Genomic DNA, 22797 nt, shown 5'->3' with positions numbered 1-22797 from the left:
AACCTGAGTTATAAAATATTAATTGGAAGGCAGCTGTATGCATTTCCAAGTAATTCTTCCTTTTATAAAGTATAGGGAACTCTTCTACTTTCAATAATTTATTTGGAGATTATCAGGTATTTGAAAGGCTGAGGAACAGAGAAAATGAAACACTGCCAGCTGGAGCCCATAAGCTAGGGTCCAGCTGCCAGGCAAGTGTAATTAGAATCAGTAAGAAACAGAACTGGATTCATAGATGGAAAAGCTTCTTCCTCCAGACCTCCAGGTATGGCTGAAAATCAACTGCATGCAAAACCCCAAAACACAGGTGCCTGGATTCAAAGCCCGTGGGCCGCCTGCCGTGTTACAGCACGGCCTTTCCCTGAAACCCAGCACGCATCCTGGTTAACACCCAGGGACCAAGGCTGGGCAGGCTCACTCACCACAGCCGCTGCCCGCGCAGGCTCGAGTCTTCTTGCAGGACAGATGGGAATTGGAAGGGAATACCAGGTCCGTGAAGGCAACTTCTAATGGAGGTGACTTACACAGACATGGCATCCCGCCAGGTTATCCACATAAAAACAAATGAACAGACAAACCACGCACACGGGATGTCCAATAGAGTAGGATACTTGAAATGGGAAAGTCCCCCACGTCCACGGAGAACACGTTCCACGCATCACACTCCTAAATGACTGCGAGGTTCGATGGGCTGAGTTCCTTTCATCCCGCCCAGTTCCGTGAAAGAGCCACAATCTCTCAACCAGGACACTGCTAATTGCTGCAACAAATAAACCCCTAATTTCAGCGACTGAAAATAGAGCTTCAGTGACCTGAGTCACAGCATGCCACCCTGTGAGACACAGATACTCTCCCCCCACCATCCTTTCGCCCTACCATCCCCTGGGCCTCAGAGACCTGTGTGTCCAGCCCAGAGACCCCATTCCCATTGGAAACGCTGTGTCACGTGGCCCCACCTAGCACAGGGGGAATGGGGAATGTGGTTTCTGGATGGGACGCCAACTTCTGCAGACTGCTCTGTGCTGGGGAAGGACGAGCAAGACAGCCATCAGGTGACAGCCACCACTGCCACACCCTTTAAACAACAGATCACCCCTACCACTTACATCAGTCTTCAAACGTTTAACAAAGGAGCTATTGGAGTGGCCCTGGCTTGGCTACCTCTCCGTGCCCAGACATGACGGTCACTCCTTTCTAGTGTATGTCTTTCTGAGCCACCAGGCCACGCTGTCCAGTGCAGGGAGCCACAAGCCACCTGTGGCCGTCCAGTCCAGATGGAGATGTGATGCGCGTGCACAACACGCTCGGATTTCAAAGCCTTTCAGGAAGGAAAGAATATAAAGATCTCAGTAGCTTATTCAACTGATACATTTTGAAGTGATAAATATTTTGGATACGTTGGGTTACGTAAAATATTAAATTTAATTCCACCTATTTAGAAACTTTTCTTAATGTGGCTCCTATAAATTTTAAGATTAGACATGGCTCACGTGACATTTCTTGCGGACGGTGTTGATCTAGACTAGCTGGTGAAGTCTTACATTTCAGAAAGTTCTAAAAACAATTATACTAAAAGGGTTTTTTCCAAGTATATCATACAGCACTTTGAGAAGACCAGGGAGAGAAAAAAAATAAGACCAAATACATCCCTATCCCCAAATCTCTTTAATAAAAACCATTTACTCCTGTGCCCCAGCTGTTCACAGGCCTTTTTCTTTTCTTTAACTTTTTATTGGAGTATAGTTGATTTACAATGTTGTGTTAGTTTCAGGTGTAAAGCAAAGTGAATCAGTTATACATATACATATATCCACTCTTTTTTAGGTTCTTTTCCCGTATGGGTCATTACAGAGTACTGAGTAGAGTTCCCTGTGCTATACAGTAGGTCCTTATTAGTTACCTATTTTATATATAGTAGTGTGTATATGTCAATCCCAGTCTTCCAATTTATCCCTCTCCCCTCACCCCCTGGTAACCGTAAGTTTGTTTTCTAAATCTGTGACTCTATTTCCGTTTTGTAGATAAATTCATACTGAGTGAAGTAAGTCAGGCAGAGAAAGACAAATATCATATGATAGTGCTTGTATGTGGAATTAAAAAGAAAAGGGAAGGGGTACAAATGAACTTGCCCAGTCTTTTCTCATAAGATTCCCTCAACAGCGAACGTAACTTGCCCAAGGTCACTCAGCTAGTAACTGAGAATCTGGATTTGAACCCACAGTGATAATCCAGGTCTTTACAATGTAACTGAAATCCATGAAACTCTTTTTCCTTCCCAGCCCATCTAAGGAGACCAACTTCTGGAATCTTGAAGCCCTTTGGAATCACAATATCACTCACCTATCTAGGCATCCCTGCTAATGTGTATGTTCCTGAAAAATCATGCAGGACTTATGGGAAAATGGGCAAGCCATCTAAAACCTGCGCAACTGTAACCAAAACACTAACAAAAACCCTAAAAAGTTTAAGACGTTAAATTTCTAATAAACCAATAACTATACGACCTTGTCTTTTTAAAAAAGGAGTGGATGGCATCTTGATGGAAGGGTATACACAGAAGACTTAAAGATTCCTAATTTGGGAGATTACAATTCACAGAGATCAGAGAGACTCACACAGTAAATATTTCCAAAGGCCAGACTGAGTCCAGAGTAGGGAGGCTGGAGGCTATCACAGTTTCACTACTTTGCAGTGAGCAACTGTTACCACTTAACGGACCAAAAATGCACACACTTTGGTCCATCTGGGGGAAGTCACACGTGAGTCCACGTACCTCCCACGTGATCTAGGCATGTTGCATTTTACGAATCACAGGTGAGGGAACTTGCACTGCAAATGCGTGCATTCATCCTGGCAATTCTGGTTTGCTGCCATCAGGAGGCAACAGCATGCCACAGCCAACAACTCACTCATTTGTCCTGAGATCACTGTGCTTTTCTAAATCTTTTTGTATCAAAATATAGACTTTTATAAAAGGACTGAGCTTGGCGGAACATTAGAGACTGTATTTAAGGCTAATACTTCTAAAGCAGAACAAAAGTTTGAGATAAAATGTAACACGCCGTCTCCATATTTACGCTAGCAGTGAAAACAGGATTTTAAGGTAAATCCTAAAGGTGTGTTCTGTAGCAAGGGGACATACAATTGTCCATAAACTGATTAACTCAGCTTATTTTTTAAGGTCCTTAGGCAAGGGGTGGGGTTCAAAATTATGATTTTAGAGCTTGGTGAGAAAAGCAGAATGAGTAACCGGTTTGAAAGAAAGAGATAATCTTTCTCTTGGAAAGATTTTTTAAAGTTTTTTAAAGTTTTTTAAAACTTTTTTTTTCTAACTTTCTAAATGTTTTTTAAAAAACATATTTTCAAACGTTCACACTAAAATGATCATTCACAATCTGCAACCACAGGGGAAGATGCTGTGGAGCAAGGGGAAGCGAAGCAGCTCTCATTAGCGATGGCCTGGTGGTGGCCCCAGGAAAGCGGCACTGTGCAGTGACCATCCCTGTGAAGACTAGAGTAACTGGTACCAGACCAGGATGACCATGTGACTACTTGTGCAAAATTCTAATCCTTTCTCCTCTCAACTTCTCATCAATGTATTCCCTGCTAACAAGCAAGGCTTACAACCAGGTGCCCCGTTCTGGTAAAATCTCTGCACCAATTCTCTGGACTTGGAGTGATTAAGGAAATCGCCGTGTGTCTATTTCCCCAAGAAATACTATTCAGAGGCAGGGCCTTAGGGAAATTAGCAGGAAGGGTGGTCGGGACTCAAGAAGGGGCTTCCCTTCAACCTACCTCCAGAACTTCTCACTGCCTGTGAGTAAGTGTGCCCCCGCCGTGTCCCCAGTTCACAGAAATCAGCCACCGCCTGCTGTGCTCTTACCACACGGACATAGACGAGCTCTTCTCAGAGATCGACCGCTGCCTGGCCCTCAACCGCAGCGTGCTGCAGCAGCTGGAGTACACATGTGGCCACGAGCTCACGGAAGAGGACTGGGGGAAGATCCAGACACAGGTAGGCTGTGCCCGGGACAGGGCAGCCAGCGGCTCTGCAGTGCTGCTTGGGGGGGGCACCCACCGGGGGGGGGGGGGCCCGGCCTGTGCCCACAGCACGTGGGGCCCCAGGACCTTCACCACCCACTCTGGGGTGAGCGCCAAGGCCCTTGAGTGTGAAATTCCGCTTTGATGATGGCATTTTGTGAAAGCACAGAGGGAAAAGGCCTCCCCACATGCTCCTCCCCCGCCCCCCGGAGCTTCCCCGCAGGTCCCAGCCTGCCCTCCTCTTGCATCTGTAGGAGCCGTGAAAGAACGACACTCCAAATCCCACAGAGGAAACACTTGCTTAGAAAATCACAAAAAGAGGAAAATGTATAAAGAAGTTTAGCAGCTACACAGTATCAAGAATTTTGAAAAAGACTACTCTTCCTTGCCTAATTAAAAGAAAATCTATATTATTAATGTTCAGCATTTTATAAACTATTTGTGTTTCAAAATGGGTTATCCCAGGTGGGTTTCTACCCTTTCCATTTTTCATAAGACTAGCAGAGTACGTATATAATTAATGCCATTTTAACACAGAATGAAGTGTCTTCATTTTTAGAAGATCCACGTCTGTCAGTATACAGCTCTCACTCAAATTTCCGGAACTTCCTATTATGATGAAACTAACAACCTGCGTGACCAACTCCCGCGTCCTTCTGTGTTGCAGGCCCTGCCGGGGACAGCCCCGAGCGCTCGTCTGCCTCAGCCCGCTCTCCGTGGGCAGCCAGGCTCACCCGGCGCCCTCGTCACAGCACACAGTCCTCCTGTCCTGCTCACACGTGTTTCACCACACGTGTCTCCTTGCTCTGGAGGAGTTCTCCTTGGGGGACAGTTCTCCGTTCCACGTGTGTCCTCTCTGCCACTCTTGCTATCCAAAGAAAATTCCTGAATGTTGAATTCACAGCAATAAAATTATATAATTCGGGGGGAAAGGTTTACCTTAATTTTGGTGGTTGTACTTAGGAAAGCTAACGATATTTTAAAAGCTGACAACCCATCCAATTTTAGTCTTTATAAAAAGAAAACTTCAGATTCATGAGTTTAATCAGTTGAAGTAAGTGAGGCACGGACTAAAACCTTCTGTCTCAGAGGTTCTGTAATTTGCTGATTTGCTCTGCGTCTAGTGGGCCAGCTGGAATCGCTCGTAACAGTAAAGGGACTCCCTTCTGACACAGTAGCCTGGCTCACTGGCCCATTTCCACAGCGGTTCTGACTGGCCCGCAGGGGGGCTGCCGGTAGGGTTACAACACTCTGTCTTCCCAGGCCTGGCCCACACGCGGCTGGGGGCTTACCTACAGCTGGCGTCGACCCCGCGCTAGTAACCTAAGGTCCTCTGCCGCTCCCGACTCTCGCTTTACCGTTGTACTTCAGCACTTTGAATATATAAACCCAAGATGTGAAAATAAAATATTCAGTGGTTTCAACATCAGAAAATAGTAAATCACATAGTAATGACTTAGAGCCACATACACTGTTTTAGTTCATACGTGAAGAAATCCACGAAATCTTCCTGGGAGCCTGGTCACTTACAAGAATGAAGCGCAGCTGTGATGGTGAGGTGCCCCAGCTGCTGGAACAGATGAGGCCCAAGCCTCAGGGACGGACAAAGCGGCCTGTTCTTTTGAACCGCAGCCCTTCGGCAGCGGGTGAGGGCTGAGGGGCTTCTCTAAGTGGACCCTGGCTCGTGGCCCGTGGCTTGTGGCTCTGCCCGGGCTCCCCAGTGACTCTCCCATGTGCTGAGGCAGAGACGTTTGTGGCCACGCCGGGGCACCTGGCACACAAGACTGCAGCCACAGCTAACTGCAGGCAAGGAGACAGGAAGCCCGGCCTGGGAGGGAAAAGACAGACAGGTTGCCAAGGCCAGGAGCAGGCCTGCCAAGGGTGCAGAACAGCCCCAGTGTCGTGTGGGAGGAAATACTAAATGTATGTTCCTATTTATTTTTTACCCCATCCTTTTAAAACACTCATCTGATATGTTTTACTTATATATAGCCATACACGTGTACATCATTTAAATGAGTAAATCCACATATATTGGCGTGTGCTCACTTTTCAACGGTGGAGTTATAGGGGGCATGGACGTCAGGCTGGCTGGTTATCAGGGAAACTATCACAGAGGAGCTGTTCTGATCTGATGTGACTTTTACAAAATTTGGAGACTAACTTGGAGAATGATTTAAAGAGTGAGCGAACACTTCTGTTGTGAGACAGCAGAGGGAGGCTGGATCCCAGACCTCACTTTTCCGTTCAGAAGGCCCACGAGGCAGAGCACAGCCATGCGGTGAAGGCTGGGTCAGGCTGATTCCAGGCCCCAAACTGGAATCTGTGGGGAGAGTCCAGGGATGCCCAGGTCACTCAGTGATAGTAAGAGGCCCCTCAGGGCCATGTGTGACCATGTCCCTGCACTCCTGTCCCTGGGCACGATGGCTGGGTGTGGCTGCCCAGACACCCGGCAGTCCTGCCTGCTTTCGGAACCCATTTCTCAAGCCTTCCCACTGAATCTGTGAGCTGTCAAAAGTCCTTCCAGCAAACTCTTTTCCTGCTTAAGTGAGCACAGCCCGTCTCTGCTCTTTGCAAGCAAGTACTCTACTGACTAGGCCTTAGTTAACTGTAGAAAGCGGGCGCACAGGGAAAATCAGTGAGGATGGAAATCTGGGATTGGTCAACACTGGGGAACATGGCAGTGAAAACCCCATGAGTGTTCAGGGGTGAGTCTCACACAGCTGCGAAAGTCAATGGCACATCAGGTAATTCTCTTATTGACAAGTCTTCTGGAACAGCATGCCCAACAAAGCCTTGGGGAGACCAAGTTACAAGCACAGAACAGTAAAAAAAAAAAAAAAAAAAAAAAGCACTTCAGTGGAGTAGCTGCTTCTCTGGACGGTTTGAAGACGACAGCACATTCTCAGGTCAAGCCACGAACACCACGCAGACTTTTCTACGATTACATCACAGCCTCTTCAGGTCTCATTTGAAAATGGGTCGTTGTCCAAGAAAGAGTTGGGGCCCTAAGCAGCATGCGTTTGGTGGAGGACTCACTTGGGAGAGGGAAAGTCTGTGATGCTATTTAAATCCGTGTATAATCCATAAATTTCTGGAATTATTTACAAATACCATTTTTACCTTTCCAAGTGGTTGGGTATTTAGTTTATCATTTTGATTAGTAAATCCCGGTTTTGTTTCATTTTATCAGGGAGTATGATTTTATTGTCCCATTGCTGTAAAAATGCTTAGGACAAGCAGCGTTTATTACTTATCTGTTGGATGGGGGCCGCCTGCTCTGTGGTGGCTCAGCTGGGCTTGGCTGCAAACTGCCTTAGATCCAGATGTGCTCCCTGAGCTTGGTGAACTTGGCTTCTGGCACCTGCAACCAAAGAGCTCTGATGAGCACAAGATAGCACAAACTAAGGTGGAACCAGACAAGAGAAGGAAACAAGAGGACTTCCCTGGCGGTCCAGTGCTTGAGACTCCTTGCTTCCACTGCAGGGGGCACAGGTTCGATCCCTGGTCGGGGAGCTAGCGTCCTGCATGCCGTGTGGTGCAGCCGAAAAAAAAAGAAAGAAAGAAAGAAAGAAAGAAAGAAACGAGCGGTAGCAAAAGAAGGCAAGAAGGAGGCTGAGCTCCACTGGATGAACACCCCGCACACCTGAGCTAGCAATGGCCCCAAACAGGAAAACCACGTGTTATGCGATTCCTCCCGTCCGGGAGTTAAAGAGAGTTCAGGGAGAAAATGGCTGCCCTCTCTCTCTCTTCAGGAAAAGTGCCTCCTCTCTCTCATTTTTTGACTTGGTAACTGGGGTGGCTGTGGAGTACGGCTCGGATCTCCTTTCAAGAACACCGGCCGTGGGGAGCCAGCTGGCTGACGTTCTCCAGCCGCTGCCCCTCGACGTCAGACTCGGAGCTCAAGCCAAGGCCACGCGCCCCCCAGGCTGCTCCGGAGCACTTGGGGTCCAGACAACCCACACCAACAGTCCTCCCATCTCACAGACCACCACTCCCCATGCTCACCTCAGACAGGGCTTTTCCCACAAAAAGGCGGCTGCATGACATCATAAACAGATGGTGTTCACTTTGAGGTCCCAAGATGCAGTGGTGAGTTTCATGGGACAGATCTTGTAAAGTATTCCTCATACAGGCTGATGACCTCACACCAAGGTCAAGTGTACTGATACACCTCAACGGACAGCAGGGTGTGGACAGGTAACTTCCTCCCGGGGAAGCTGAGAGCCCGCAGAGGACACGCGAAGACGAGGCCCCGAGTCTGCCCTGAAGTGAGCGCTAACGGCTCCAGAGTGCCATGGGGATCGCAGCTCTTATTCTAGTGGCGCAAACTCAGATGCCTTCTGCGGCCAAGCGATAACAGATAAGCGGGAAAGCAGCTGGTTACTGATTAGGATCCATGATCCTGAAACACGGAACTTAACGTTGCCAGATTATCTCATTTTTAAAGACACTATCTCTCACTCAAAAGACATTGAGGCTTTTGACTCTGATGACAATATGGTACTGGCATAAAAAGACAAATAGATCAGTGGAGCAGAACAGAGAGCCTAGCAATAAACCCACGCATATATGATCGAAAGCGAAGGATATACAGTGAAGAAAGGAAAGTCTCTTCAATAAATGGTGCTGGGAAAACTGGACAGCTACACGCAAAAGAGTGATGCTGGACCCCAGTCTTAAACTATATACAAAAATCAACTCAAAATGTACTTAAGGACTTGAACGTAAGACCTGAAACCATAAAACTTCTAGAATACACAGGTGGTAAGCTCCTTGACATAAATCTCAGCAATTATTTTTTGGATCTGACACCAAAAGCAATACAACAAAAGCAAAAATAAATAAACAAAAAATATAAAATAAACAAGCTTCTGCAAAACAAATAATCAACAAAATGAAAAGGCAACAACCTACAGAATGGGAGAAAATATCTGCAAATCATATATCTGTTAAGGGGTTAATATCCAAAAATACACAAAGAACTTATACAGCTCAATAGCAAAAAAAACCCCAAATAATCTGATTAGAAAACAGACAGAAGATCTGAATAAACATTTTTCCAAATAAGACATACAGGTGGCCAACAGGTACATGAAAAGATGCTCAACATCAGTAATCAACAGGAAAATACAAATCAAAACCACAATGAGATATCACCTCACAACTGCTAGAACGACTACTATCAAAAAGACAAGAAACAAGTGCTGGTGAGGGTGTGGAGAAAAGGGAGCCCTCCTGCACTGTTGGTGGGAATGTAAATTGGCATAGCCACCATGGAGAGCAGTATGATGGTTCCTCAAAAAACTAAAAATAGAACTACCAAATGATTTAGCAATTCCACTTCTGGGTATGTATCCAGAAGAAATGAAATCAGGATCTCCAAGAGATGTCTGCATCCCCATATTCACTGCAGCATTATTTCCAATAACCAAGTCATGAAGACAATTTTAAGCGTCCATCACTGGATGGTTAGAGAACATGTGGTATGTAAAATATTATTCCTCTGTAAAAAGGAAATTCTGCCATTTGTGACAACATGGATGGAACTTAAAGCCATCACACTAAGTGAAATAAGAGAAAGACAAATACCATATGATCTCACTCGTATGTGGAATCTAGAAAACCAAAAACCAAACTCATAGATACAGAGGACAAATTGGCGGTGGCCAGTGGAAGGGGGGTGGAGGTGGTGAGCAAAATGGGTGAAGGGGGTCAAAAGGTACAAACTCACAGTTATAAAATAAGTCCTGGGGATGTAACGTGCAGCATGGGGACGAGGGTTAACAACACTCTACTGGAACCATCAAATGCTTACTTTATGCTTTCTGCAGGGAGTGTGGATGTACATCTAACTTACCTAAAATGGTGTAAGACTTTTTAAAAACTTTATCCCTGGTTCTCATGGTAGTGTTAGGGGATGAAGTTTTCTGTAAGCCCCAATACCCAGTTGTAATATTGAATTCATGAGCCCAGGCCAATAACCTATCTCTGCCCAGAGAGTGAAAGGCCTAAGAAGATTAAAGATTACACTTTGGCAAAATTCTTTGTTACATGATATTTCTGAAATTTTGAAATAATCTAGATGTACAAAAAAGTTATAACAATAGAATTCCCATGTAGCCTTCACCCAGCTTCCCCTCATGTTAACATGCCATAGTAAAATTGTCTAAACCAGAAACTAACATTGATACAACAGTGTTAACTAATCTACAAATCTGATCAGTTGTCTCTGAGTTGTTTTGTGAACAAGAATTTTCTTCGCCAACAAGAATGCTAATGTCTAAAAGAATGTACCTTCCAAAGTATAAGCCAAGTGTATACAAGAGCCCCATGAAATGAAGAGTACGTCTAAGTATTCATAATTCCGAACACAAGGTTAGTGTTTGCTACATTGAAAGAGGCGAATAATCTTCAAAACAGTTTATGAGATATACTAATTAGTTTCAGGTTATAGAATTTAGAAATAAGCTTGGTTTTATGGACAACTGGTTTATAGAAAAGGCACTGAAATCACACATATTTACTGTATTGCCACAACTGACTCGTCATCTGGGGAAACAATACAGCTGATCAACGATCAGCTGGAACTGCATTCAGGTGCTCACGGCGGACCTGACTGCGGGGGCCTGAGTGCAAGACGAGTTGCCATCTCCTAGGGAGCCCCAGGAGGGCAGGCAGGGCAGCTGTGCACCCCACGGGCACCCAAGCTCTTGTGACTGCCCATCTTCCAGGGAAGTAAGTTCATGGTGGGAAGTGGCTCAGAGTCCCAGTCATAATTCCCTGTCACATCCACGGTGCTTCTCCTGGTGGACTCACTTCTTGGAGTCACCTTTCCGGGGGCCCTACACAGCAATCTCCCTAATCACCCCTGAGCCATGTGGCCACAGCTACCTGCCGTGGGGGGCTGGGTGCACTGCCACCTTACAGAAAACTGGACTTGTGTTGCTTAGCATGAAGGAGAACAGTTGTGTGCCAGTGACGGTCTGCACAGCCACTATCTCATTCCTTTCATCAAAATAAACTCCAGATAAAGGAATGCCTGATTACCAAAAAACAAAGGCTTAAAAGTAGTTATGTTTGAGGTGATGAAAATGTTCTGGAATTAGATGGTGGTGATGTTTGTGAATATACTTAATGTTAAAAGAGAAAAACCACAGGCCCAAAATGGTCACTTGTGTCACTTGTGCTAAAGCCCATGATACCTGACCTAACTGCAGTTTCAGCCTTCACCAGAAACGTAATCTTGATCAACCAGTCTGGAATCTTCTAGTCTTCACCAAGGAGGTAGTCTGCCACATGGGCCCTCTCCACCCCCAGAAGAAGAAGAGGCAATCTGCATGATGAAACCCTTGCTGTTCCCTTCCCCCCAAATGATGTCTTGAACTAAAAATATTCCTTCCTTTTCTTTGGCTAATAGCTCCCTTGTCCCACCCTCCTCCCTGTAAAAACCTTCTGCTTTGTACAACCCCTGGGAGCTCCTTCTAGGTGCTAGATGGGATGCTGCCCTACCATAAGCCACCTAATAAGGCCAAGTAGATCCTCAATTACTTGGCTGAATTTTGTGTTTGGAACACTAGCACCAGTGAACTGTATACTGAGAATGAATTTTATGGTGCATGGTCAAGCCCCCCAGGATGGCTGCACTCTTGCTCTCTGGACATCCCCTGCTGGACCAGTCCCGGCCTCACCTATACCCTACTCACCTGGCTGATCTACCCTCTTCATCACAGAACCTGATCAGTAACTGCCTACACGCTTGTCCCTGGCCCTAGCTACTGACCGTCCTAATCTTCCCATCCACTAGGATAGTGGATCTTCCACTAGGATAGTCTCCCTGGTAACCAGCCAACCTGACGTCCATCCCCCGTAACCATCACCCCTGCCCCGCCCCACAGCCAGAGGTGCCGCTGCAGGACTTTGCTTCAGAGGTAAGATCCTGGGTCCAATAAACCACTGATGTCTCTGTTGCCACCACCAGGCTCTTTCTTTGGTCTCGCGACTGGGCAATTACAGGGCTTGCAGGCCTGTAGGATGCAGCCCAACACGTGATATGTGAGCTACATCTTAATTAAAGGAGTTAGAGACAAAAACGGGTAAATTTTTTTCCCTTGGAGTAGGGACTCTTGGAGTAGGGAAGTCCTAAGTACGATATCAAAAAACTTATGGGAAATTGTCAATTTTGACTACTTCAAAATTTTAGATTTCCATGTAGCAGAAAACAATGTGAACAAGTTAAAAAAACAAATAACTTGGAAAAATATTTACAACAGAAAGACAAATATTTACTGCTGTAATGGAAAGGTTTTATAAAACAATAAGAAATACCAAAAGTGGGCTAAGTATATTTAGTAACTCATAAAAGCAGAAATACAAATAGTTGCTAAAATTCTTCTTAAAGTTTCCCCCACTAGTTATTAAGTGTGAGAAAAACAGTATTTGCCCATCAAGTTGCCACTAATGTAAAAGACTGGCAAAATCCAGTGTCAGCTAGACACACACAGGCTGCTGCTGAGAGCGTGTTGATGTGGTCTTTCTCTTGGAAGTGTGCATTCTCTTTGATCCACTTTCATGTCTAGGAACTATGTGACATTGTGACTTATAATAAAAAATCCACATGTGGTCCTCCTCCATTTCTGGAACAGAGCTCTGAAGCCCCTTGGAATTTCCTAAGTGATAAGAGGATAAGGGTATCTTTTTATATTCGTAACAAGCCCCTTTCAACCACACCTGGGCTTCCGTGAATGAGGTGACTTTTTTTTCTAATTGAAGTAGAGTTCATTTACAATATTGTGTTAGTTTCAGGTGTACAGTGATTCGGTTACACATGTATGTATTTATCTATATTCTTTTTTTCTGATTCTTTTCCATTATAGTTTGCTACAAGATATTGAATATACTTCTCTGTGCTGTACAGTAGATCCTTGCTGTTTATTTATTTTATATATGGTAGTGTGTATCTGTTAATCCCATACTCCCAATTTGTCTCCCCACTCTTCCTCTTTGGTACCCATAAGTTTGTTTTCTATGTCTGAATTTGTTTTATAAATAAGTTCATTTGTACCACTTTTTAGATTCCACATATAAGTGGTATCATATGATACTTGCCTTTCTCTGTCTGACTTACTGCATTATTTCATTCTTTTTTATGGCTGAGTAACATTCCGTTGTGTACACGTTCTTTATGCATTCATCTGTCAATGGACATTTAGGTTGTTTCCATGTCTTGGCTATTGTAACTAGTGCTGCTATGAACATTGGGGTGCATGTAAATTTTCTAATTAGAGTTTTCTCCAGATACATGCCCAGGAGTGGGATTGCAGGATCATACGGTAACTCTATCTTTAGATTTTTTAAGGAACCTCCACACTGTTTCCCATAGTGGCTGCACCAATTCCCACCACTGTGTAGGAGGGTTCCCTTTTCTCCACACTGAATGAGGTGACTTCTGGAAACTCCCCAAGGATGGCCAGGGGAACCAACCAACTAATTAGGGGTCAGACCCACCCTCCTGACCTCTGGGGAGTGGAAAGGGGCTGGAGGGTGAGCTCATCGCTAGTGGCCAATCATTTAATCCATCACACCTATATAGTGAAGCCTCCATACACACGAAAACCGCTAACTGAAGGGACTCCGAGAGCTTCCGGGTCGGTGAACGCATGGAGGCTCTAGGATAGTGGGGCACCCCGACAGGGTGGGGAAGCTCAGTGCCCCTTCCCCGAATCTGGCCTGTGCATCTCTTCCATCCGGCTGTTCCTGACTTGTATCCTTTATGGGAAACAGGTAATCTAGCAAGTCAACTGTTTTCCAGCATTCTGTGACCTGCTCTAGCAAACTACTGAACTGGAGGAGGGGGTCTTGGGACCCTCTGATGTAAAGCGGGTTGTTCAGAAGCACAGGGACAGCCTGGGCTTGGGATCAGCATCTGAAGTGGGGGGACGGGGCGGGTAGGCAGCCAGTCTTATTGGGACTGAGTCCCTAACATGTGGGTGTGCACTAATTTCATGAAGATAGTGTCAGAATTGAATTGAACTGTAGGACACCCATGTAGTTATCCACAGAGAATTGGAGAAATACTTGGTGTAGAAAAAAACCCCACACATTTGGTGGCTACAAGTGAAACAGGGAGAGTACGAGAAAGGAGTTTTTCATTATAAACTTCTAAGGAGATAATAAAACAGTGTGCTAAGATACATGTAGAAAGCTATTTGTTAGTATTTACAGTAGTTAGAAATTGGAAATAATCTAGACACCCATCCCTAAGGAGTTGATTAAAATATGGTCCATGGGGCTTCCCTGGTGGCGCAGTGGTTGAGAGTCTGCCTGCCGATGCAGGGAACACGGGTTCGTGCCCTGGTCTGGGAAGATCCCACGTGCCACGGAGCAGCTAGGCCCGTGAGCCACGGCCACTGAGCCTGCGTGTCCGGAGCCTGTGCTCCGCAACGGGAGAGGCCACAACAGTGACAGGCCCGCGTACCGAAAAAAAATATATATATATGGTCCATACACATCAAGAGGAATACTATATAGCCATTCAATGGAATGACGTAAACCTACATCTATTGGTAGGAAAAAAAGCTCATGAACAAAGGGGTTTCCATATACGTACGACAATCCTGTGGTGGCATGTGGTTCGTCACAGAGCAACCACATGGAATTACAGTGACAATTTAAACGCTGGAACTTGACTTAGATCAGGCAAATCAGCAGAAACACTGTAACGGTCCAATATCATTGCACAACCCCCCACCTTTTCTGGCTGAGCTGCGAGGCTTGTGGGACCTCAGATCCCCAACCAGGGATTGAACCCACCAGGCCTCGGCAGGGAAAGCACTGTGTCCTAACCACTGGACCACCAGGGAATTCCTCACTGCCTTTTGTAGGCAGACTTGGCTTCTATTTCAAAGACAAAGCCTCATAAGGAAACTGTAATTAATTTAATGTTTGATACATCTAGACTTTCAAGCTTATCCAAATAAACATGAGGATGTGGAGACTCAAAAATGCTTTCTTGTTTGTTACAAGTTTTTAACATAGCCTGTACGATTCCAAAATCCTCATCATAATTTAAGAAATGATGATTTTAGGCAACTCCAGTAGATGAAAAATTTCCACAAGGATAAGTGAGGACTCACTTAGAAAAGCCCCATATGGACCAGATAAATGCTGAATGGCCTTTACGGAGCTGGTCTCAGTTGTTCCTATACAGCCCCCACTAGCAAAAATTTTAAAATCTTATTTACTCCTTTATAGGATCTGCTACAACGAATTGTGACATTATCTTAAAAGTGTCAAGCAACTATAAGAGAACATTTAAATAAATTATTTAAAATTACAGCTAATACTTATCAAGTACCTAACATTTCAGGCCCTGTGTCAGTGGCTGTGGCATGTCGGCCACAGCCTGGTGCACATGTAACACATACATAGATACACATACACAGATACATATGCACAGATACACATGCACTGATACACATGCAGATACACATGCACAGATACACATGCACTGATACACATGCACAGATACACATGCACAGATACACATACACACACAGATACACATGCACAGATACACATGCATTGATACACGTGCACCAATACACATACACTGATACACATGGACAGACACACATACACTGATACACATGCACAGATACACACACAGATACACATGCACAGATACACATGCGGATACACATGCACAGATACACATGCACTGATACACATGCACAGATACACATACAGATACACATACACTGATACACACGCACTGATACACAGATACACATGCACTGATACACACGCACAGATACACATGCACTGATACACATGCACAGATACACATACACTGATACACAGATACACATACACAGATACACATACATAGATACAGAAGCCACCTGGCGTTTTCCACTACATGGTACACAGGTGTGATTCCCCCCTTTCAGATTGGTAGATAACTATGGCTACTGTTTCCTCACGCTTTTTCACAACCGCAGGTCCTGCCCCTTTTACCTGTTGAGGAAAGGAATGCAGAAATCATGAGGAAACCGAAGCTCTGGTCGGCCCACACTGGGGCTCAAGGCCGCCAGTTCCAGGCTTGTGCTCGCTGAGCACCAGTGGCTCACAGCGGCTCTGCCTAAACCCCTCCCAAATGCAGAGCTCGCTGGACTGCGGGAAACCTGCAGGGCTGCGACCTGTGACACGTGGAGCAGAGCCATCATCTTTAAAAAACTTTTCCCGAACCATTTTCTTCCTTCCAAGGCAATCAAGCCGCATTCTTAAAGCCCAAGTGTCTCACACGCGCTCTCTACCTGGTTCAGGGTCCTCACCAAGGACCACGAAGAGAGGTAACAATTTTAAACAAGTCCCTTTGTTCGGTCTCAGAGGCTCTGATCTTAGACAGGGCTCTGTCAGCTAGGCTCAGGGCCTCCTGTGTGAAAACAGGTGCCTTCTTTCCATCGGCTGTAAGTGGTAAGTAAAGTCTATCTGAGAAGCAATGTTTATAAAGTGGTTAAGCATAAGGACTCAGGAGCCAGCTGGCACGGGATTCGAATCCTTTGTCCTGTGGGTCCCCGGGCAGGTTACTTAACCTCTCTGTGCTTTAGCTTCCTCATCTGCAAAGTGGGAATATTAACAGTACCCACTTCACAGGATTGTCAGGAGGATTAAATAAGTTACATATTTAAATAAACATGCATATACACACACATATAAAATGCTTAGAACAATACCTGGCACAGGAAAGCACTATTTAAGTGGCTACTGCTATTATTATTATTGCTGTTATTACCAATTTAAAGCAGTTAAGTCCCTTTTGCAAGCTATATACATAAAATTGGTCTCATTTTAGAACCACATCTTAGATATCTGCTTATGTTATCTGCATTACTAAATGTTTAGCTGCATAACTGAGAAAGAATCAAGTCTGCTTGAGTTTCTAAGGCCTAGAAATATGGACCCTGGGACTATGCCACACTTCTGCAACTCCCCACCAGCACTAAGACAAGCAGAAAGACAGACAATGTTCAAACACTTGACTCAATATCCTGGCGTTGGAAAATTCTGAACCACCCGACTGGAGTCACTAAGAAATCAAAACCCCCAAACCAGGAAGAGGTGAGACTCAGTGATACCGACCTGCGTTCACAGACAGCTCTTCAACTCCCTAGTTGTGTGACCTCAGCAAACCTCACCCTTCGTGTGTTTGGGCCCCTTCTCTGTAGAATGGAGGCGTGTATTTCCCCATTTCCCAGGTCTCCGGGCTGCTGACAGCAAGAACACCACACCGTCTCCTCCCTCCCCCCACGCCCCCTTCGCCTCCTTGACCTCGAGGTCTGATGAGATGCCACAGTGAGGACTAAAAAGAGAAAAGAAGTGAATCACTGCTGAGACTGAAGTCGAGAGAGGATGAGAGAGAGTGGAGGCGATGAGAAACTCTCTGAACAGGCACAGGCCGGGGAGGGACAGGTGCTAGCATCAGCAATAATACCTCTGTCACCCCATCCTCAAGCCCACTGTTAAGCCGACAGAGAAAAACTGTAGAAGATTTCCAGAGGGCTGTGAAGGGAAGGCTCCAGAAGGGTCCCAAATCCTCGATCCTCAGTGTCACTGTTTGTAAGCAGTACATTCTTTTAATAATAGCTTTTCAAAGGGAAAGACATTACATCCTTCACATAGTATTCTTAGAAACTGAAAAAACTTTCTTCCTCAGATTCACAGCCCACATTTGAATCTCAGCGTCCTCACACTGAGACACTGAAGATCCTTGTTTCTCTCCGGTCCTCAGACGACATGCACAGCAGCTGCTGCTGCCCTGCTTTCTGTAATCCATGCTTGTGAGAACCTGACTTCTTCACACCTTTAGAAGAGCACAGCACCAAAGTCATATCCAGGATGACTGGGTTTTGTGTGAATTTCTTGTTTGATTACATTTGAACTTGAAAAAATTTTTCCTAATTGAACTGCAGAGAATTGGAAGTTAAATAACTTATCTTGAAAACTAGCTCCCAGCACTACTCCTTTAAGACATCACTTAGTTTTGAAATTTTATAATCCACTTTTTAGAGTCTGAGCAATTTCTACTGATTTTAATTACATTCTTTTCAGTGGAACAAGTAATTTGCATATGCAATCCTTTTGTTTCAGTGGTATTTGCAATAATGAATTTTACCTGAACAATATTCAAAAGCCAAAAAAATGCTTTGTATTCTTTCAGCCAGGAAATGACTTGGTGGTTTGTGTCAAGTATTTTTTTTTAAATACCAACAAAACAGAATAGAAGAAGCCAGCATGCATCACACACAGTAAAAGTAGGCACTGTTTTGTTAAATTTTTGTTTGTGTATAGAAGTATGTATGTGTGTGTGAGTTACAATGTAGACTGGAATTCTTACTCTGGTCAGAAGTCTGAAAGCCACTGCCGTAGAGGCTTCTGTTTGTCAGTGAATGAACCACATGCTAAAGGCCTTTGCCTTCCAAGCACTCTGGATTAAGCTGCTCACACCACAATCAGGTATATGGCTCAGTCCTTCAATGGAAGAAATTAGAGACATCAAACCTAAATAAGTCAAAGAAATAACATACATGATTTCAATTACTGATGCTACATTTTAGGTTGCAAGAAATTGATCAAAAACTCCCCAACAAAAAGGAGAGAAAATATCCACTCCTCCCTCAGTTCAACATTCCATAAGAATAGTTATTGCCCTTTATAAAACTGAAATGAAAATAACCTACATACACCCTTAAGTTTTAGCCATGATGGTATTTAAGATTAAAAATAAAAAACACATTTGAGTACTTGTAAACCAAAATATGAAATCATTTAGTAAAACTTTAATTTCTGAGACATTTAAAAAGTCACACTAAAAGTATCTCACAGAAACAAGACTGATAACCTGTAAACAAAACACTCTGTAAACAAAAATAATTTGCCAGTGCATCCAAACATTATTTTTAAAGTAACATCATACCAATTTTTTTAAAAGTTTAAAAAGTCAGTACTGCATGTATCCTCATACTTAAAAAAAAATTATTTTAAGAACTCTGCCTTTATATACTAAATACTGCTAACAACATAGAAAGCCACCTAGGGCTTTCACGCGATGTAAGCCTGTGTTGCTGGCAAATAAGGCGGTTACAGAGGCCACAGGGAGGCTGACTGCTCCAGAAAACCAGGCAGAAGCCGGTGCCCCGAAGGTCAGGTATATATGCACCTTTGACGCACCCGAGACTGAGAACCACCAGGAAGCTTTCATTCTCATCCACTGTCAACCCCTCAGCGTGGCACTGAAGGTGCCACCTGTGTGTGTGTGTGTAATTTTCACATAAAGTCTCATATATACAGCAGGTCTATTTTTACACAGAATGTATATAAAGCTAAACAAATTTTAAATCTAAGAAATATCTTGGAAAATCAGTAAAAATCATTACAAACATTATAATCTGTAAAATTTATAACTTCAAAATAATTTATTTACATACTGTAGAACCAATGAATGATAAGAATTGGCTCAGTCTCCTCAAGAAACTTTGTGATTGCAGTGCCTAATGCCCTTTTAAAATAGATCCTAGTGGTGAGAAAAAATAAAAGGAGCATTTGATTTAATGCAGTCAGTGATGTACCCCACCCACTTAGAAGGAAGGCAGTTTCAGGCCCGTCCGACCGCCGGCACCGGGACCTCGGACCTGAGGCCTCGTGCTCGCCCTCCACTGCACGCACAACTGCAGTAACAGGAAGCTCACGGGTGCCTGTCTGTCCTTACCGGTCCTCCAGTGCTCGGCCTCAGTGCGCCGCAGCCACTTCTGCCACAGGTGCACATGCCAGCCTCCAGCGTGCATGCAGGAGAAGCGCCTGCATTTAGAGTAAGTGTCTCACTCAAGAGGAAGACTGCGCTTGTGACCAGGAATGCACCAGGTGTTGCTAGAGCCTCAGGTGGTTGTCATTACGTGCAGACCGAGGATGTGACAACCTATATTTGCTTCCACAGAAGGCATCTGGCACCCAAGGTTCAAAACCGTCCCTCTGCTCCACACAGCAGTGAAGAAGCATCCACTAAGAGCTTCAGGAATTTATAATACATTTCACTCCTTACTAATCCAAACCTGGCTTAAGTCCTCTGATGGAAAGAAACTTTCAAATGAACAAAGAGTTGATATAGACATTGAAAAGTTTAATATTTTACTCAAAAATTTTCAGACATCTTACAAATACCCAGAAGCTCTTCCTCTGGATGTCTGCCCTGAAATTAGTGTAAGTTAAAAGTGATATTCTTTTATTTAAAGGAATTCTTTTCTCTTCTCCCCTTGACCTGGTCTGCTCAAAGCAAGCAAGTTTCAGTAAAAATCAAAACTTGCAATTAACACTTAAATAGGTATAATTACCAGTAAAATTAGAAAGCAGCCAATTTTTATTCATTTTCTCAGTATGTGGATCTTATGCTGAGAAATTCACCCATACTAGACTGGTGGTATTTACTGAGTGTTGTTTAGAATCACAAAATGTTCTTTTATTTTAAAACTAAGCTGCATTTTAACAGGAAGAGAAGCTCAGAAGGAAATGCAGAGGTATAAATAAAGGAGAAGTATACACAATGGAGCTTTGGGTTACTTTCTCTTATTATATTGGATCTAAGTGGAAATTTTTGATGTCAAAATATATATAGCCTGTTTTTCATAAATTTCTCCCAAAAAAACCCTTTAAATTCAACAATTTGAGAAAACTGTTCTTTTACGTTTGTCTGAACACAACCTGTTGCCAAACACACAGCGCATATGAACATATGTGTTTATAGAGGCTGCATGATATGAACTGTGTGCAAGTGGACCCATCTGCTATTTTTGCATGCACAATTTCTGGTACTCGATCCTAGTGGATGGTAACACGGAGTATAATGTTATAGCTTTTATTCAGTGGACTTAAGTCAAGAACCCATCCCAAGAATTATTTACAATTTAATAACTGAATGATCATCAGACCATGATACACGGCAAAACTTTTCTTACATCATGAATGCTGATGCTGTGTGTTTTGGGTGTTAAATGGTAACATTCGTAAGTCTGATGTTTAAATTGGCACGTACAGAAGTGATCAAAGCCTGAAGACTGTGGCGAAAGAAGGGGTGTCTACCACAGAGCATTTATAGTTCATAATGGACACAGGGAATTAAGGGATTTCTGAAAAAAATGTTTAAAAAAAACTGAGTGTACATATAGCCTATAAGGCAAAATCTAAGTTACAAGTGTATTCAACACTGGCAACTATGTTATGAGAGGTAATATTGAATTATATACACATAAACTGTCAGAGAAGTATGATTACATAATACTTCCTACCATAGCTTATTCCACTGGACAGTAGGAGGTATTCCTGTGGCATCCTACCAAGGCTCAAGTTTTAAAAGAATTTTGTATTTTTCCCTTGACTCAAAGTCCAATCAATATCATTCTGTAACATAAATCAGAACTATGCTTTTGTTTTTTCTTCAAGGAAGTGAAAAATATAATTTGCAACCATTTACAGTTCCAATGTACCCACTGCAATATCATCTATAAACTTTCATTTTTTGCAGAAATTTCACATCTAAGTACCAAGGATGCCCTTTCATGTAGGGCATGAATGGAATTCGTTTTGAATGGAATATATAACAAGATTTAAGTGAATCCTTAGAAAGCCCCAAAGTTGGCCTTTTCTAACACTCTCATATGGGCGCATAACTGATGCAAGCAAACATGGCCCCAGAAGACGCGCCGCCCTGAGGAGGCTGCACCTGGCTGGGAACTACAAGGGCCGCCCCAAAGGTAAAAAGAAGAAGACCTGCAACAGCCAAGCTCTTAGATTATGAAAACGACACTGACAGGCCCAGGCCGTAAGCGTGGACCACAGTCAGCAGGAAGCACCCCTGACCGACGGGAATGTCACAGGTTTGGGGCGCTCAGGCTCTTGATTGCAGGGCGCTGCTGCGGGTCTCACAGTGCTTTCTGATGCCCATTCGCAGAAGGCTTTGTGGTTTCTGAATCCCTTGAAGTATCTGATAAGTGAAGTTTATGAAGCCCTGCAGGAAAATGAAGAAGATGTAAGAACTAATGCATTGTTGAGAGGTCGGGCAGAGTGTGCCATGCTCCTGAGGGAACTGTGCCTCTCTGGCTACACTCCCTGTAGGATGAAAGGGCCCTTCTCCCCACCGGCAGCGCCTGGGCCTGAGCTGAAGACAGCTGCCCAGGAGGCAGTCAGGCCTCCCCTAGTTCAGGGCAGCCTGGGAGTCCTTCCTTCATCCAACATCCCACGGGGCCGGCTGAGGCTCCCGGTGAGATGCAGCGGCCACTGCCCTCCGCACAGCTCCTGCCCCTGCCCTGCCCTCCACCTTGGTCCCAAGAGCAACTTCTAATAAACCTCCTCCTGCAAGCTTATCCCCACACTCTAGTGCCCTTCCCAGGGAACAACCTGAAACGAGGATGACCCCATTTTTGTTTTAAAAGACACCCATACATACACACTCTCAGGAAAACGCAGGGAGAGACACACCAAAACATAAAGCATGCAAGTAAAAAGGAAAGCAACAGAAGACACTACCAAGAAGAAAGAAATGGCAACAGAACAAACTGACCATAAAGAAGATTTCACTACTCAGAGATATTTCACAGAGTAAAAGATTATTACTACCTTTTAAGTTACATTACTTTCCCTCTGTATCACATAGTAATTATTTACATAGTATACCTGACACATAGGACAATACTGTGCCCTGGCAGG

The 22797-nt window shown here is 44.2% G+C and overlaps 2 protein-coding genes across 8 annotated transcripts in view; one reads left to right on the top strand and one right to left on the bottom strand.

The window, feature by feature from the left end:
* Positions 1-4960, top strand: part of RNF32 (ring finger protein 32) — a 36182-nt gene extending 31222 nt beyond the window's left edge. Inside the window, exons 7-8 of the mRNA XM_027101385.1 lie at positions 3848-4036; positions 4725-4960. Of these exons, the coding sequence (XP_026957186.1) occupies positions 3848-4036; positions 4725-4937 (402 nt within the window). The 3' untranslated portion in view covers positions 4938-4960. The remainder of the gene's footprint in view (positions 1-3847; positions 4037-4724) is intronic.
* The window catches only part of LMBR1 (limb development membrane protein 1), a 160728-nt gene continuing 138016 nt past the window's right edge, over positions 86-22797 (bottom strand). For 5 of the 7 annotated variants that reach the window (XM_027101379.1, XM_027101377.1, XM_027101382.1 and 2 more), the window contains 4 exons: positions 18440-22099; positions 3796-7405; positions 1107-1318; positions 86-760 (listed from right to left, as the gene is read on the bottom strand). In XM_027101379.1, the coding sequence (XP_026957180.1) occupies positions 22014-22099 (86 nt within the window). In that variant the 3' untranslated portion in view covers positions 86-760; positions 1107-1318; positions 3796-7405; positions 18440-22013. Of the gene's footprint in view, positions 761-1106; positions 1319-3795; positions 7406-15927; positions 16060-18439; positions 22100-22797 lie in introns of all 7 variants that reach the window. The other 2 variants (XM_027101378.1, XM_027101380.1) reach the window with 2 other exon arrangements.

Source organism: Aethalodelphis obliquidens, unplaced genomic scaffold (genome assembly GCF_003676395.1).
Source record: "Aethalodelphis obliquidens isolate GAN/ISIS:26980383/991018 unplaced genomic scaffold, ASM367639v1 scaffold5, whole genome shotgun sequence".
NCBI classification, from domain to species: Eukaryota; Metazoa; Chordata; class Mammalia; order Artiodactyla; family Delphinidae; genus Aethalodelphis; species Aethalodelphis obliquidens.
Note: the sequence above shows the minus strand (reverse complement) of the source record. Positions and strands in the feature narration are given on the sequence as shown.